This window comes from Electrona antarctica, assembly GCF_951216825.1.
Source record: "Electrona antarctica genome assembly, chromosome: 22".
NCBI lineage: Eukaryota > Metazoa > Chordata > Actinopteri > Myctophiformes > Myctophidae > Electrona > Electrona antarctica.
Window position 1 is genome coordinate 20,367,914 of NC_136805.1, and position 11,665 is coordinate 20,379,578.

An 11,665-nucleotide genomic window follows, 5' to 3' on the forward strand; every position below is an offset into this window, starting at 1 on the left:
GAGTCCACTCAGTCATAATATATGAATGCATTATAGGATCTCTAGTGAAGTCAGTAAGAGCAATTATAATGGACTCCCATTTGTTTTTACTTTAAGGACTTGATGAAAATTTGTCATGGCATTGTTGCTATGGTGACCCCCCCACTCCCCCCACAGCACTAAAAAAGCAAGGGATGGTGTGCGAGAGAGAAAGATAGAGAGAGGGGGGGTGACAGGAATGAACTAACAAGATCCAAAAAAAAGCATGTCCCGAAGCTACATGAATCTTTGCAGGGAAGCACACACACACACACACACACACACACACACACACACACACACACACACACACACACACACACACACACACACACACACACACACACACACACACACACACACACACACACACACACACACACACACACACCAGTCTGTGTATAGGGATAGGGATCATATAGGTTAAGCCACATTCAAACCGCAGGAACACGACAAAAGCCACCAATGACGGATAGGAAGGAAAGGAGAACCCATGCATTTCACTATTTTTTTTCTTCTTTCTTTCGGCAACAGAACATAATGACTAATCCACATAAGAACCTGGGGTGGGGGATGTCATCTTTCTAAGACAGAGTTTCAAGAAGACCCAATCAATGTGGGTTTTGTTAACTTTCCTCCATTTGTTTACACCTTCTCCTTGGCACAGAAGAAAGTAGCCTACTAGAGAGAGAGAGAAAGAGAGAGAGAGAGAGAGAGAGAGAGACACAGAGCAAGGGGAGCCGTGGATAAAGAATACACAGTCAAATCCAGAGTGTCAAGTCATCTCTGATTATGAAACAATGGACCTGTAAGGGTCAATTTCTACACCGTTGGAGTTAAATGAACACCCATGATTTTATTGTGTCAGGGTTTCTGAGAGAGAGAGGGAATGACAGAGAGAAAGGGAGCGCAAAGTTTTTTCAACCGGAAATAAAACAAGCTGGCAACGTCCTCATCCCACAGCACTCACACACTCTCTCACACTCTCACACACACACACACACACACACACACACACACACACACACACACACACACACACACACACACACACACACCAAAGTCACATAATCTCTCTCTCTCTCTGTCTCTCTCTCCCCAACCTTCTTCCACTGCAAAATATGTAAGCCACATTTATTTATACTTCATCGTTTGCCAGTGTCACATACTGAAAATAGCTGATCTACAAGTTCACGATGTGCTGTGACTGTGAGCTTGTTATACGATGGAGTATTACCCTTTAACCACTTAAACCCTCGAGACGAGCATGTAGATCCCACCAAAATATCGATGCTGCGTTCAAGTGATTATTATCATACTCGCTCTCTCTCTCTCTGTTGCCCTTTAACTCTACCATACATACTGTCATACTTGCTGCCGTGTGGAAAGCCTGGTGACGCAAGGCTACCGTCATACCAGCGTCATTACTTACTTCTGGCCTCAGACCTTGCACAGAAAAATGATCAGTGTTAACTTATCTCTGAAAATGTTCAGTAACAAACATGGACATGCAGAACAAGTGCATACATTGGATTGTTTGTAGTACTGTGTAGCATCCATTGTCTTTGGTATCTCTGTGATATTCCTTTAACACAGTTCTGGGGTCAGACAGTGTCTTGTCCCACATGACTCAGAGGTGGGAGGACAGTACCTTTATACTTAGATAACAATATCTTTGTAATAAGTGGAAAAAACTCCTGTCAATTGTATGACTTAGTATAAAGCCTCAATCCTCTGACCCTTGTACTTGTTGCTACCTTGACACATTTTTGAGTGGTGCAACCACTCCCTTACAGAGCTATGTGTGGGTGCCTGGCTGGGTGGCTGGGAGGCTGGGTGCCTGGGTGGGTATGAGCACGAAAATAGCATGGTTGTTTTTCACCACCTGTGCGCAACCTAACACACGCACATATTAACTGTATGATGATTTCGGGTGTGCCAGTACAGTACAGTACAGTACAGTACAGTACAGTACAGTACAGTACAGTACAGTACAGTACAGTACAGTACAGTACAGTACAGTACAGTACAGTACAGTAGAGCCCCACACAGTAACTGTCATTTCTCAACCTTTTCGGACGCGGGGCGGCTCGCCGGAATCGGCCCGGCCCCCTGGGCGCGTTCCTGTGGGTCTGGAACTTCCAGGGACCCCCACACAGAGTTGCACCACTCACTTCACACGGGTGTGATTTTTTAGATCAACATTACATTCTTAATTAAGTCATTAATATCAGCCCAGATATATTTCATCAGGGTTTTGATTTTCAAGTTGCTAATATATATTTACACAATAAGTACTTTTGGCTATGATCTGAATAACATATTATTACTACTACTACTACTACAACAACACTACTACTAACTAGAAGTAATAAGGTTGAAATCCACCAATTGTCAAAGGGTTCAATTTGTTACTTAATTGTTACCTGATACATTAAAGCAGGCCCCTACACATAATGTCTTATATTTGTATCAAAGGTGCTATACAAATAAAGTTATTAATAGTAAACAGTATTAGAGAGTTCTGCGGCTATATTTTGATTGTTAATTTTTTTACATTTTATATTGGTCTACATGTATAATATCAGTGTAATATTTTAATATACAAATATGTTGATCTAGCAAGCTTAATAAGCCTATGAAATACCAGTTTTCTATATTGAATTGAATTAATTGTGTATATATATAATAACATAATTTATATATAATTAATGTGATATTGACATGCTGCAATTGCATTTATTTTTTCTTACATTTCCTCATCGGTTATGTGCTTTATCAAAGCTGGAAAAAACACTTTTATGATATATCGTTCATATCATCGTACAGTGTCAACATTTCCTTTAGCCCAGAAGGGAATTTTGTCCACATGCTTCCACGTTACTTCCGTGTCAAAATGCAATACACCCGTACTCAATATTTATGTACAATTTATGGCTAACATTTTATTCCATCATCTATTTGTCATCCACTATCTCTCCATTATCTGTGCTTTTCCCCCTCCTCTTTCAGTCACCCCTCCTCTCGCTGGCGTTAAGTTCAAACTTGACACTGATGTTGACTCACTTTGTCACCCCTTGCTGGCACGCTCTCTCTCTCTCTCTCTCTCATCCCTCACCCCTCCTCTCTCTTTCTCTTCTCTCTCTATCCATCGCTTGGAGGACAAGAGTGCCTGCAGACGCATTTCTCTCCAGAGCCCCCCTCCTCCCTCCCTCCCTCTCTCTCTCTCTCTCTCTCTCTCTCTACACACACACACACACACACACACACAGTGTTGTCAACAAAGCCGTAGAACGAGGGACGCAGGGAACAAGGGAATAAAGCTCTATGAAGAGGAATTATAATTTGGATTCTGCTGTCTTATACTTTGAAGCTTGGTAAGTTGGAAACATATCAGTCTATCATCATATTCACTGTTACATGTGTATTGCATACTTTAGCACTTAGTTAAGTCAGGCAAGTTACTGCTACACAGGCACTATACACTCACAAAGTAATTTCTGGAGTGCCACTGAGAATGACATTAAAGAGAAATAAATTGATTAAGGAAATTGGGTTATGTTTGATAAACCACCCTGGTTAGTCTGACCTTTGACTTAACACCACTGCAGTGTCACTTTCAGAGACTTGGTTCACCTCCAATATGTGTTAAGTTTCACAACATTGACATAACAGTCACAAACAGCTGTCACTGCATGTAGTACCCATGAACTTGTGCTTACTGAGTAAATTCAGACAGATGTTTGTGTGTGTGTGTGTGTGTGTGTGTGTGTGTGTGTGTGTGTGTGTGTGTGTGTGTGTGTGTGTGTGTGTGTGTGTGTGTGTGTGTGTGTGTGTGTGTGTGTGTGTGAGAGTGTTAGGGTTATACTTTCAACCACAAATAAATGAAGTAATTTATAAACAAGACAAGTTATAAATGGGTTGTCATAAACTGGTTAATGGAAAACCCATGAGTGTGTGTGTATGTGTGAGCATTTGTGCAATGCATTTTCATACTGTAGTATGTCATTGTGCCTTCTCACACATGCACACACGTGTGTCCATGCATGCATGTGCTTGTGTATGGGTGTGCATACGGGAGTGTGTGTGCGTACATGCTTGGGGCTTCCAGTACAGACGGAGCTAAAAGCACGTAGCATAATAAATGTCATGCCTTTTAGAGTGGGTTCTAATGTACCCTTGTTCCCTATGGTATACCAGCATACCAATGTATAACACATACTCGTAACGACAGTAAGCGTGTAACTAACTCCATTTCTGTCTGTCATCATGAGGCTAATTCTCTACAATGCTTACCATGTGTGAACGCATGCGATGTCAAGCCGTTCTCATTTCTCCCTCTCTCTGCTCCCTTTACCTATCGTCCAGCAAACGATAGAACGAGGGAGGGCAAGGGCTCAAAGGTGAGAAGAGTGGGGTGGAGAGACGCTCACGGCTGCTTCGTTCCTCCTCCATGGTGGCGGCTGGGATAGTTGTATTATGTATGAGAAGTTAACCATGCTCAACCTGCAAAGCGGCTCCAACTGGAGCGGGCCCAACAACTGGTACCATGACCCCACCGCTGTGCAGACGCAACACGGCACAGGTGAGTTCCAACTAACTGCATGTGGCACACCTGCAATAAATCTCCAGTGATGTGCTAAGCGTAACAGTAGACTCTAGGGCAGTATTATGCGTGTCGTCTTATTACTTAACTTAAGACCTGGAGGCATGATCAATGCCATTTGGCTATTCTGAGTGGCCAAACAGCATTGACCACGCCTCCAGGTCTTAAGTTAAGTAATAAGACCTGGTACTTAAGACACGCATAATACTGCCCTAGTAGTAGTATGTAGTCTAAAGTGCCATACACACCAAGAATAACTACAGCGATAACTCTCGAGTCCACTCCAAAACTATAACAATGACGACAGTGGTGAACAATATCATTGGGATCACTTTCTTTCTTTTTTATAGTTATGATAATCACATCAGAGTACGATGAACAACTATAAAATGGGATCACGTTCAGAGCAATTTGTTGAACGAAAGAAACACTTATCACAGAGGCGAAACTGTCATGGGTGTTTTTTTTGTTTGTTTTTTCGTTGGGTACTTCATTGTAGAAGTGAGAAAGAAAGGCTACTGTACTGCAACTTTTATACTCTACCTGGCAGGTTAAAACAAAAGTGACCATATTAGCATTTGAATGCCTGTGCCCGTAAAGGTGTGACTACGTGACAAAACGACAGTCATGGGGAAGGGAAGCTCAGGGGTGCTAAGTTGTGTTACTACTTTCCTATTTTCTTCACATAGTCGGCGCCGCTGACTTATCATATATCCAACCAAAATCCACCCCAATTTACAATGCGTCACATTCAACAGGTCACGATCAACACATCACTCACGGTCAACACGTGTTACTGCCCGCATCATCATTATCCTTATAGTTGCTTATTTTGCATTCACTGAAATGTGGTATTGCTTTGTATGAAATGTATCAAGTAAATGAGTATCCTCTTTCTCAACAACGTTCCACCACCTGTTTATTTAATCATATACCTCTCCCTCTCTCTCTGTCTGTGCCAGTGTCTGAGGGCTGTCTGCTGGACACAGAGGGCAGCATGGGCGGCGAGGTTGGAAGAAGAGGAGGAGGAGGAGGAGGAGGAGGAAAAGGTGGTGGTGGAGGTGGAGGCCCTGTGGAGAGGGACGAGGGCGAAGAATCCCAGCTGAGGTTACAGCTGAAGAGAAAACTGCAGAGGAACAGGACTAGCTTTACCCAGGAGCAGATCGAGGCTCTGGAGAAAGGTCAGCACGCACGTACACATACACACGTGTACACACACACACACACGCACATGCACACGCACACGCACACGCAGACACAGACACACACACAGCTACCCCCGGCTTCAACCAATTACAGCCCTCCCAGGGCACTAGCCAGAGCTTGTCACGTTGTAGCTCGCCCTGCTGTTGTCTCTGCCAACACCCTGGTTCGTGGATCAGGGTCTTGTTTGTTGCTACTTGGACACAAACATACCTCAAGCGGCATTAGAAAACACCACATCACCAACAGGATCCAAGCAAATGTGAGTTTGTTCATGACATGCTACTGTGGCTGATTTCTGACTTGGAGCATAGTGGAACATGGATTCATAAGGAAACCCTGGTGTCCCTAAGTTGGATATGTCATTATAGAAACAAATTACTTTTTTATAGCAGATCTACAAGCTCATATCGTTTTGCAAGGCGCTGTGCGCTCTAGTTAGTAGATCAGCTATTAACCCAAATATCCAAAGTGTAAAATGGGGCTGAAGTAACAGAGGATATACTTCAATGGAAAATAAAGGATATGCATCTTCGTTATTCATAAATGGCTGCTTGGAGAACATTCGTCTGTACTTCACATTTCACACCCGTGTGAAGTTTGACACGGAAGTAACGTGGAAGCATGTGGACTTATTATACATCATTTCATTCTGGCCTCACAATTTGCATCCTCACATTTCTGTCTTAACTTTTGTCTTCAACCCTAACCCTAACCCTATTTACCCAAACCCGGAAATCTGGGCATAGGAGGGGCTAGCGCCCCTCAAAAAAGAAAAAGAAAAATCCAGATCTGTTCCAAAATGCCCCAGGCGACTAGTTACTCACAAATATCTTGACATTGTTATTACGGCTTTATCCAGGGAGATCTGGCTTTTTTTTAGTCTGATATCAGGCCACTGAGAAGGATCAGAAAAGCACCCTTGAATGGTTGTGGCTGCTGAGGGCCCTTGAGCTAAATGAGGACGCAGTGACCACGGTGCAGCCAAGTGGAAACCCATCGCCGTGGTCAACTGCGTGCAAATGACATTAATGAGGACGGCTGACCTCCATGCACAAGCCAAGGCACAATAACAATCATGTGTTGACACAAACTGCAATCATGAGGATGCCAATTACAGCAATTTTCAGCAAAGCTTCATATTTCATGCATATTGGTATTAGCCTACTCTGTCTGCTGTGTGCATTTGCTGTGCTAGAGGGGTTGTCAATTTATACTTGGGTTTTAGAAAATTGGACATTAAACAAACTTCAATAATATAGTGTGCCAGTGCATTATATATATATATATATATATATATATATATATAAATCACACCTGTGTGAAGTGAGGGGCGCTAATATATTAAAGTCTAACATCAAAAGCCATTAACAATAAAGAGACAATATGACGTAATGAGCCACATTATGACATACATTTTCCCTTCATTGTCAATGGCGTTTACAAAACAAACATTGAACTAAAGATAAACATTAAACCTGCGTATAGGACCCCTCAAAAAAAATCATTGGTAATACACGTGATGTGAGTCACTACCAAAGGACCCTTACAGGTCTGTAGTGTAATTCTGAGTGTGTACATATTTGATTCCATTTGTACACTCTCAGAGTTATGGGGGCTCATAGAAATTAAAAAGTTTGGGAACCAATGAGTTACTACTATGAAACTTCATGGAGGTCATCAGGATTAACCAGAGAGTCAGTTATAGAACGTGACATCATAACAAGCATGTCAGCAGTTGGAACACCAATACATGCATGTAAACCCTTGCAGGCCTATGTGTGACGGTCGGGCCACGGTGCCCTTGTTGTAGGGAGAAAACACAGTGACAATAGTTAACTCATTAAGCTTCCTCATGTTGTGTGATTTGCTAGGGTGGTCCATGCTGCATGTAGAATACGCTGCTAGGACAGTGCATTCAAAAGTACAATGGCAAATTAAAGTGCAGACTACAGGGTACATTTTTGTCACCTCTTAAATCCACTTCGGTTTGAACTTGAATGGTTACAATTTAACTCATGAATGTTTTTAGCAGATTAGGGTGAGGATATCAGTGATAACTGGCTTTACATTCTATAGATAAATAATTATAAAACAATAATTGAGGAAAAATATTACATTTGTGAAGCGTTAGTTTCATTATATTTTTTTATATAAAATAAACACACACACACACACACACACACACACACACACACACACACACACACACACACACACACACACACACACACACACACACACAAACACACAAACGTGCGAGTGAGCATGTGTGACTCAACTTGATCTGTTCCACAGAGTTTGAAAGAACACATTACCCAGATGTCTTTGCGCGGGAGAGACTGGCAAACAAGATTGATTTACCAGAGGCCAGAATACAGGTAAGTGAATGCTCTATCCAGCATCCATTTTTCTCTTATCATATTTTACTAACATTTGATACCCTTTCAGCCCTATAGTTTTCCGACAACAAACTCACTAATGAGTGTGGTTGAGCCTGAACTCATCGCCATTGATTCAGTTTGCATTGATCTAAATGTATGGGAGTGCAGTCTATCTATTTCCAATGTTTCCTCCAACGTAGAAGTGTGGCTACACTTCAGTATGACCAGTTATACTTAACCACATGAATCCTAGCATCCCTATTCTAGGCATCTTATAATAGGAGAACATTCGGCAAAAATAGCCGTTTAAGTGGCTAATGTACTCTAGCATCATAGATTTGCCTTTCACATCTCTATAGCCACAATATGGCTAATGGCACTAGTCTAGGGCCTCTAGGCTACCACTAATAGAGTGGTTGCCCATTTAAAGTGGAAGTAGTAGATCATGCACCTGCTGGTCCACTGATCCACTCCTTTGTAAACGTTTATATTGTTGATATCTCGTGCTACTGTAGGTATGGTTCTCCAACCGAAGAGCCAAGTGGCGGAGGGAGGAGAAGCTACGTAATCAAAGAAGGTCAGCAGGAGGGACTTCCTGTTCGCAGACTCAAGCTCCCCTGACGACTTCCTTCAATACATCTGTCTATCATCCACACCATGGTAACAGTTCAGGTAAATACTTAGGCTGCCCTAACTTCTGCAAGAGAGGCTGACTTATCTTTACCTCTTTACTTCATATGCTGTGCGTGCGTGCGTGCGTGTGTGCGTGCTCTCAGAGTTAAATTAAATCAATGTGTACTGTCTCTCTCTCTCTCTCTCTCTCTCTCTCCAGGGTCCATGTTGACTCAGGGTGAGACTTCCCTGTCCAGCTACAGTTCCCTGTCAGTCTTCTCCTCTGGGGTCCAGGTGGGTCACATCACATGCATTATTCATCACCTTATGAACTTTAACAAAAAAACGGGCCGCCATGGTAGAACAGTTAATTTAACTCTTTAACCCATCTGGGACTAAGGCCAATTCTAAAAATGCCTTCTAAATACTACTGACCTAAGTATTCTGTTTTACATTTTTTTAAACATTTTATATGGCTATATACTGTAGCAACAAGAACCCTAAAATGGGTTCCTGTCACTGCATGAGGAAAAGGCATTTTATTTCATTCATAACTATTGACATTTCTGGCATGTGTGTTGTGAAGAAAATGTTAAATGATGCAAAATCTATAGGTGGTAATGTGTCCTACATGGGGAGTTGCAAGACATTTTGATTATGCCTATGGTTTAAGTGTTATAGGCCAAAACATAAAGCACGCTGGTTGGTTAGCCTAGTCTGCACAAAACGTTTGTTGCTGATCGGTCCAGTGGGGCTCTCTCACACTCTCACACACACACACACACACACACACACACACACGCGCGCGCGCACACGCGCACACACGCACACACGCACACATGCACACACACACACACACACACACACACACACACACACACACACACACACACACACACACACACACACACACACACACACACACACACACACACACACAGGGGCGAAAACATAATCGCCGCCTCTAGCCTTCCAGTCCGGAAGGACAGAGGGTAAGCCAGAGACAATAACCACAAAGTGCTTTGAAGAACTATAAAAATATCAAGGCAAATAGAATACAGATATCAGATAAGATAAACTGATAAAGCCAGCTTGGGAAATTGAATAGATGCACTCAGTGATAATAAAACATTCACACAAAAGCACACCCTTGGAAAGTGTATTAAGAAGTCCATAGGGGTCATACTGGCAAATCCCAGACACAATTTTTCCCAGCAATTAATTTAATGTCTTGGAACCAGTTTATTATCTACTGTAGCATGACCACGTCCCCTTTACTCTAGCACCCCCAAGTGGTTAGACTGAAGGCATACTGTAGGCCTACTATGATCATGTGATGAGAGTGGGTCTGCCAGGCCACAGAGACTGTTGACAGTAGACACAGACCCATACAGAAGGATGAATGTTTCCATATGGTGAAGTTATTGTAATCATATTATGTAAACAGTGCCAAAAGATAATGTAATGCAATGGTAATGTTGTTTCAGAACATCTAACCTGTATCTCCACTTCCCCGCTATCCCAAATTCTTTCTCGTTCATCTCATTCTTCTGTGAAGTCCATCCCCCCTCAGTCTACCTCCTCTTACTCCTGCATGTTGCCTCCATCGCCCTCCACCCCGCGCAGTTTTGAGTCATCCGCCTACTCCTCCCCTCATCTGCAGACTCCACCCTCGGCCAACTCCAACACGGGTGAGTGTTTCTGTCTGCCTGTGTCTTGTGTCTTGCCTGCAGTAGACATGGACACACACTGTTCTTGAGGACAGATCATAACACTACACTTGGATATTAAAATGTAAAGTGTGTGAATCTGCTTTGTTTCAGTCACTGACTGGCTCACCCTGTCTGTCTCTGTCCTGTCTTGTCCTCCTCCTCCCGTCTGCCTCTCTGCCACCCAGGACTCATATCTCCCGGTGTTTCAGTGCCAGTCCAGGTGCCAGGAGCAGAGCAACAGAGCATTCAGAACCTGGGTCAATATTGGGCCAGACTGCAGTGAAAATAAAGAAAAGAAAAAGAAAAAAGAGAGAGACAATTATCAACCAGCATAAAAAGGAAGGCTCAAAGGACATGTACAGTAATAGAAAAAGTGTGGAAAAACAATATAGAGATGCAGAGGTTTAAGGAAGCACAGGACTGCGCTAGAGCAGCTTCGATGAGTTGCAGACCGACCCCGAAATGCATTAAATGTTTACAAATTCAGCTAAGAGCATTTGGTTGCACTTTGCAGTACTCTGTCCATACTGGTATTTACTTAGCATATTATTGTGGTAAATGTTTTTTATGCTTTTGTTAGACCAGCTGTCTGATCCAAAAATAATGAAGCCACACAAAAGCACAGGGCTGGGGAGATTTTACTATTCACAATGTAAGACAGAGCAATGGGTGCAAGGATTGGGGGATTGCCGTTTTCTAAACCTCTAAATAGGAGTTTTAAACATAGGCTTTAACCATAAATGGCTGCTTTATGCTATTGTAAACCAAGTAATTACTTTGTGTTCTGAGTTTAAAAAGAGTCAAGAAAGCTGCCAAAGCTTATTGTGAAGGCTTTCTTTTTTGCTTTTTACATGGCCCTCTCACTGTTTAGGTATACCAATTAAGACTTTTTATGATCATAAATTGCATACTGTACACAATGTAGAGGTTATACGTTATACATATGTCAATGTATGGGGATACCTCACTATTATCAAATAAGTAAATACCAGCAAATGTCTGTACTGTAAAGTGCTGTTTCTTGTAACTTGAGCAGCTCGATGACATTGTGGTAGTATTTTCCCTGAACATAAGCTGCGTAACGCTGTGTATACTACTGTGAAGATTTAGAACACTTTTACTATCTTGCC

General features: G+C 42.4%; 1 protein-coding gene across 1 annotated transcript; it reads left to right on the forward strand.

The window, feature by feature from the left end:
* Positions 1-3,310: 3,310 nt before the first annotated feature.
* Positions 3,311-11,313, forward strand: LOC306915444 (paired box protein Pax-6-like). The gene is made up of 8 exons (XM_079492769.1): positions 3,311-3,395; positions 4,387-4,603; positions 5,587-5,805; positions 8,126-8,208; positions 8,727-8,883; positions 9,044-9,117; positions 10,382-10,514; positions 10,721-11,313. The coding sequence occupies exons 2-8, from the start codon at positions 4,498-4,500 to the stop codon at positions 10,816-10,818; spliced, it is 870 nt and encodes a 289-aa protein (XP_079348895.1). The 5' UTR covers positions 3,311-3,395; positions 4,387-4,497; the 3' UTR covers positions 10,819-11,313.
* Positions 11,314-11,665: the final 352 nt, after the last annotated feature.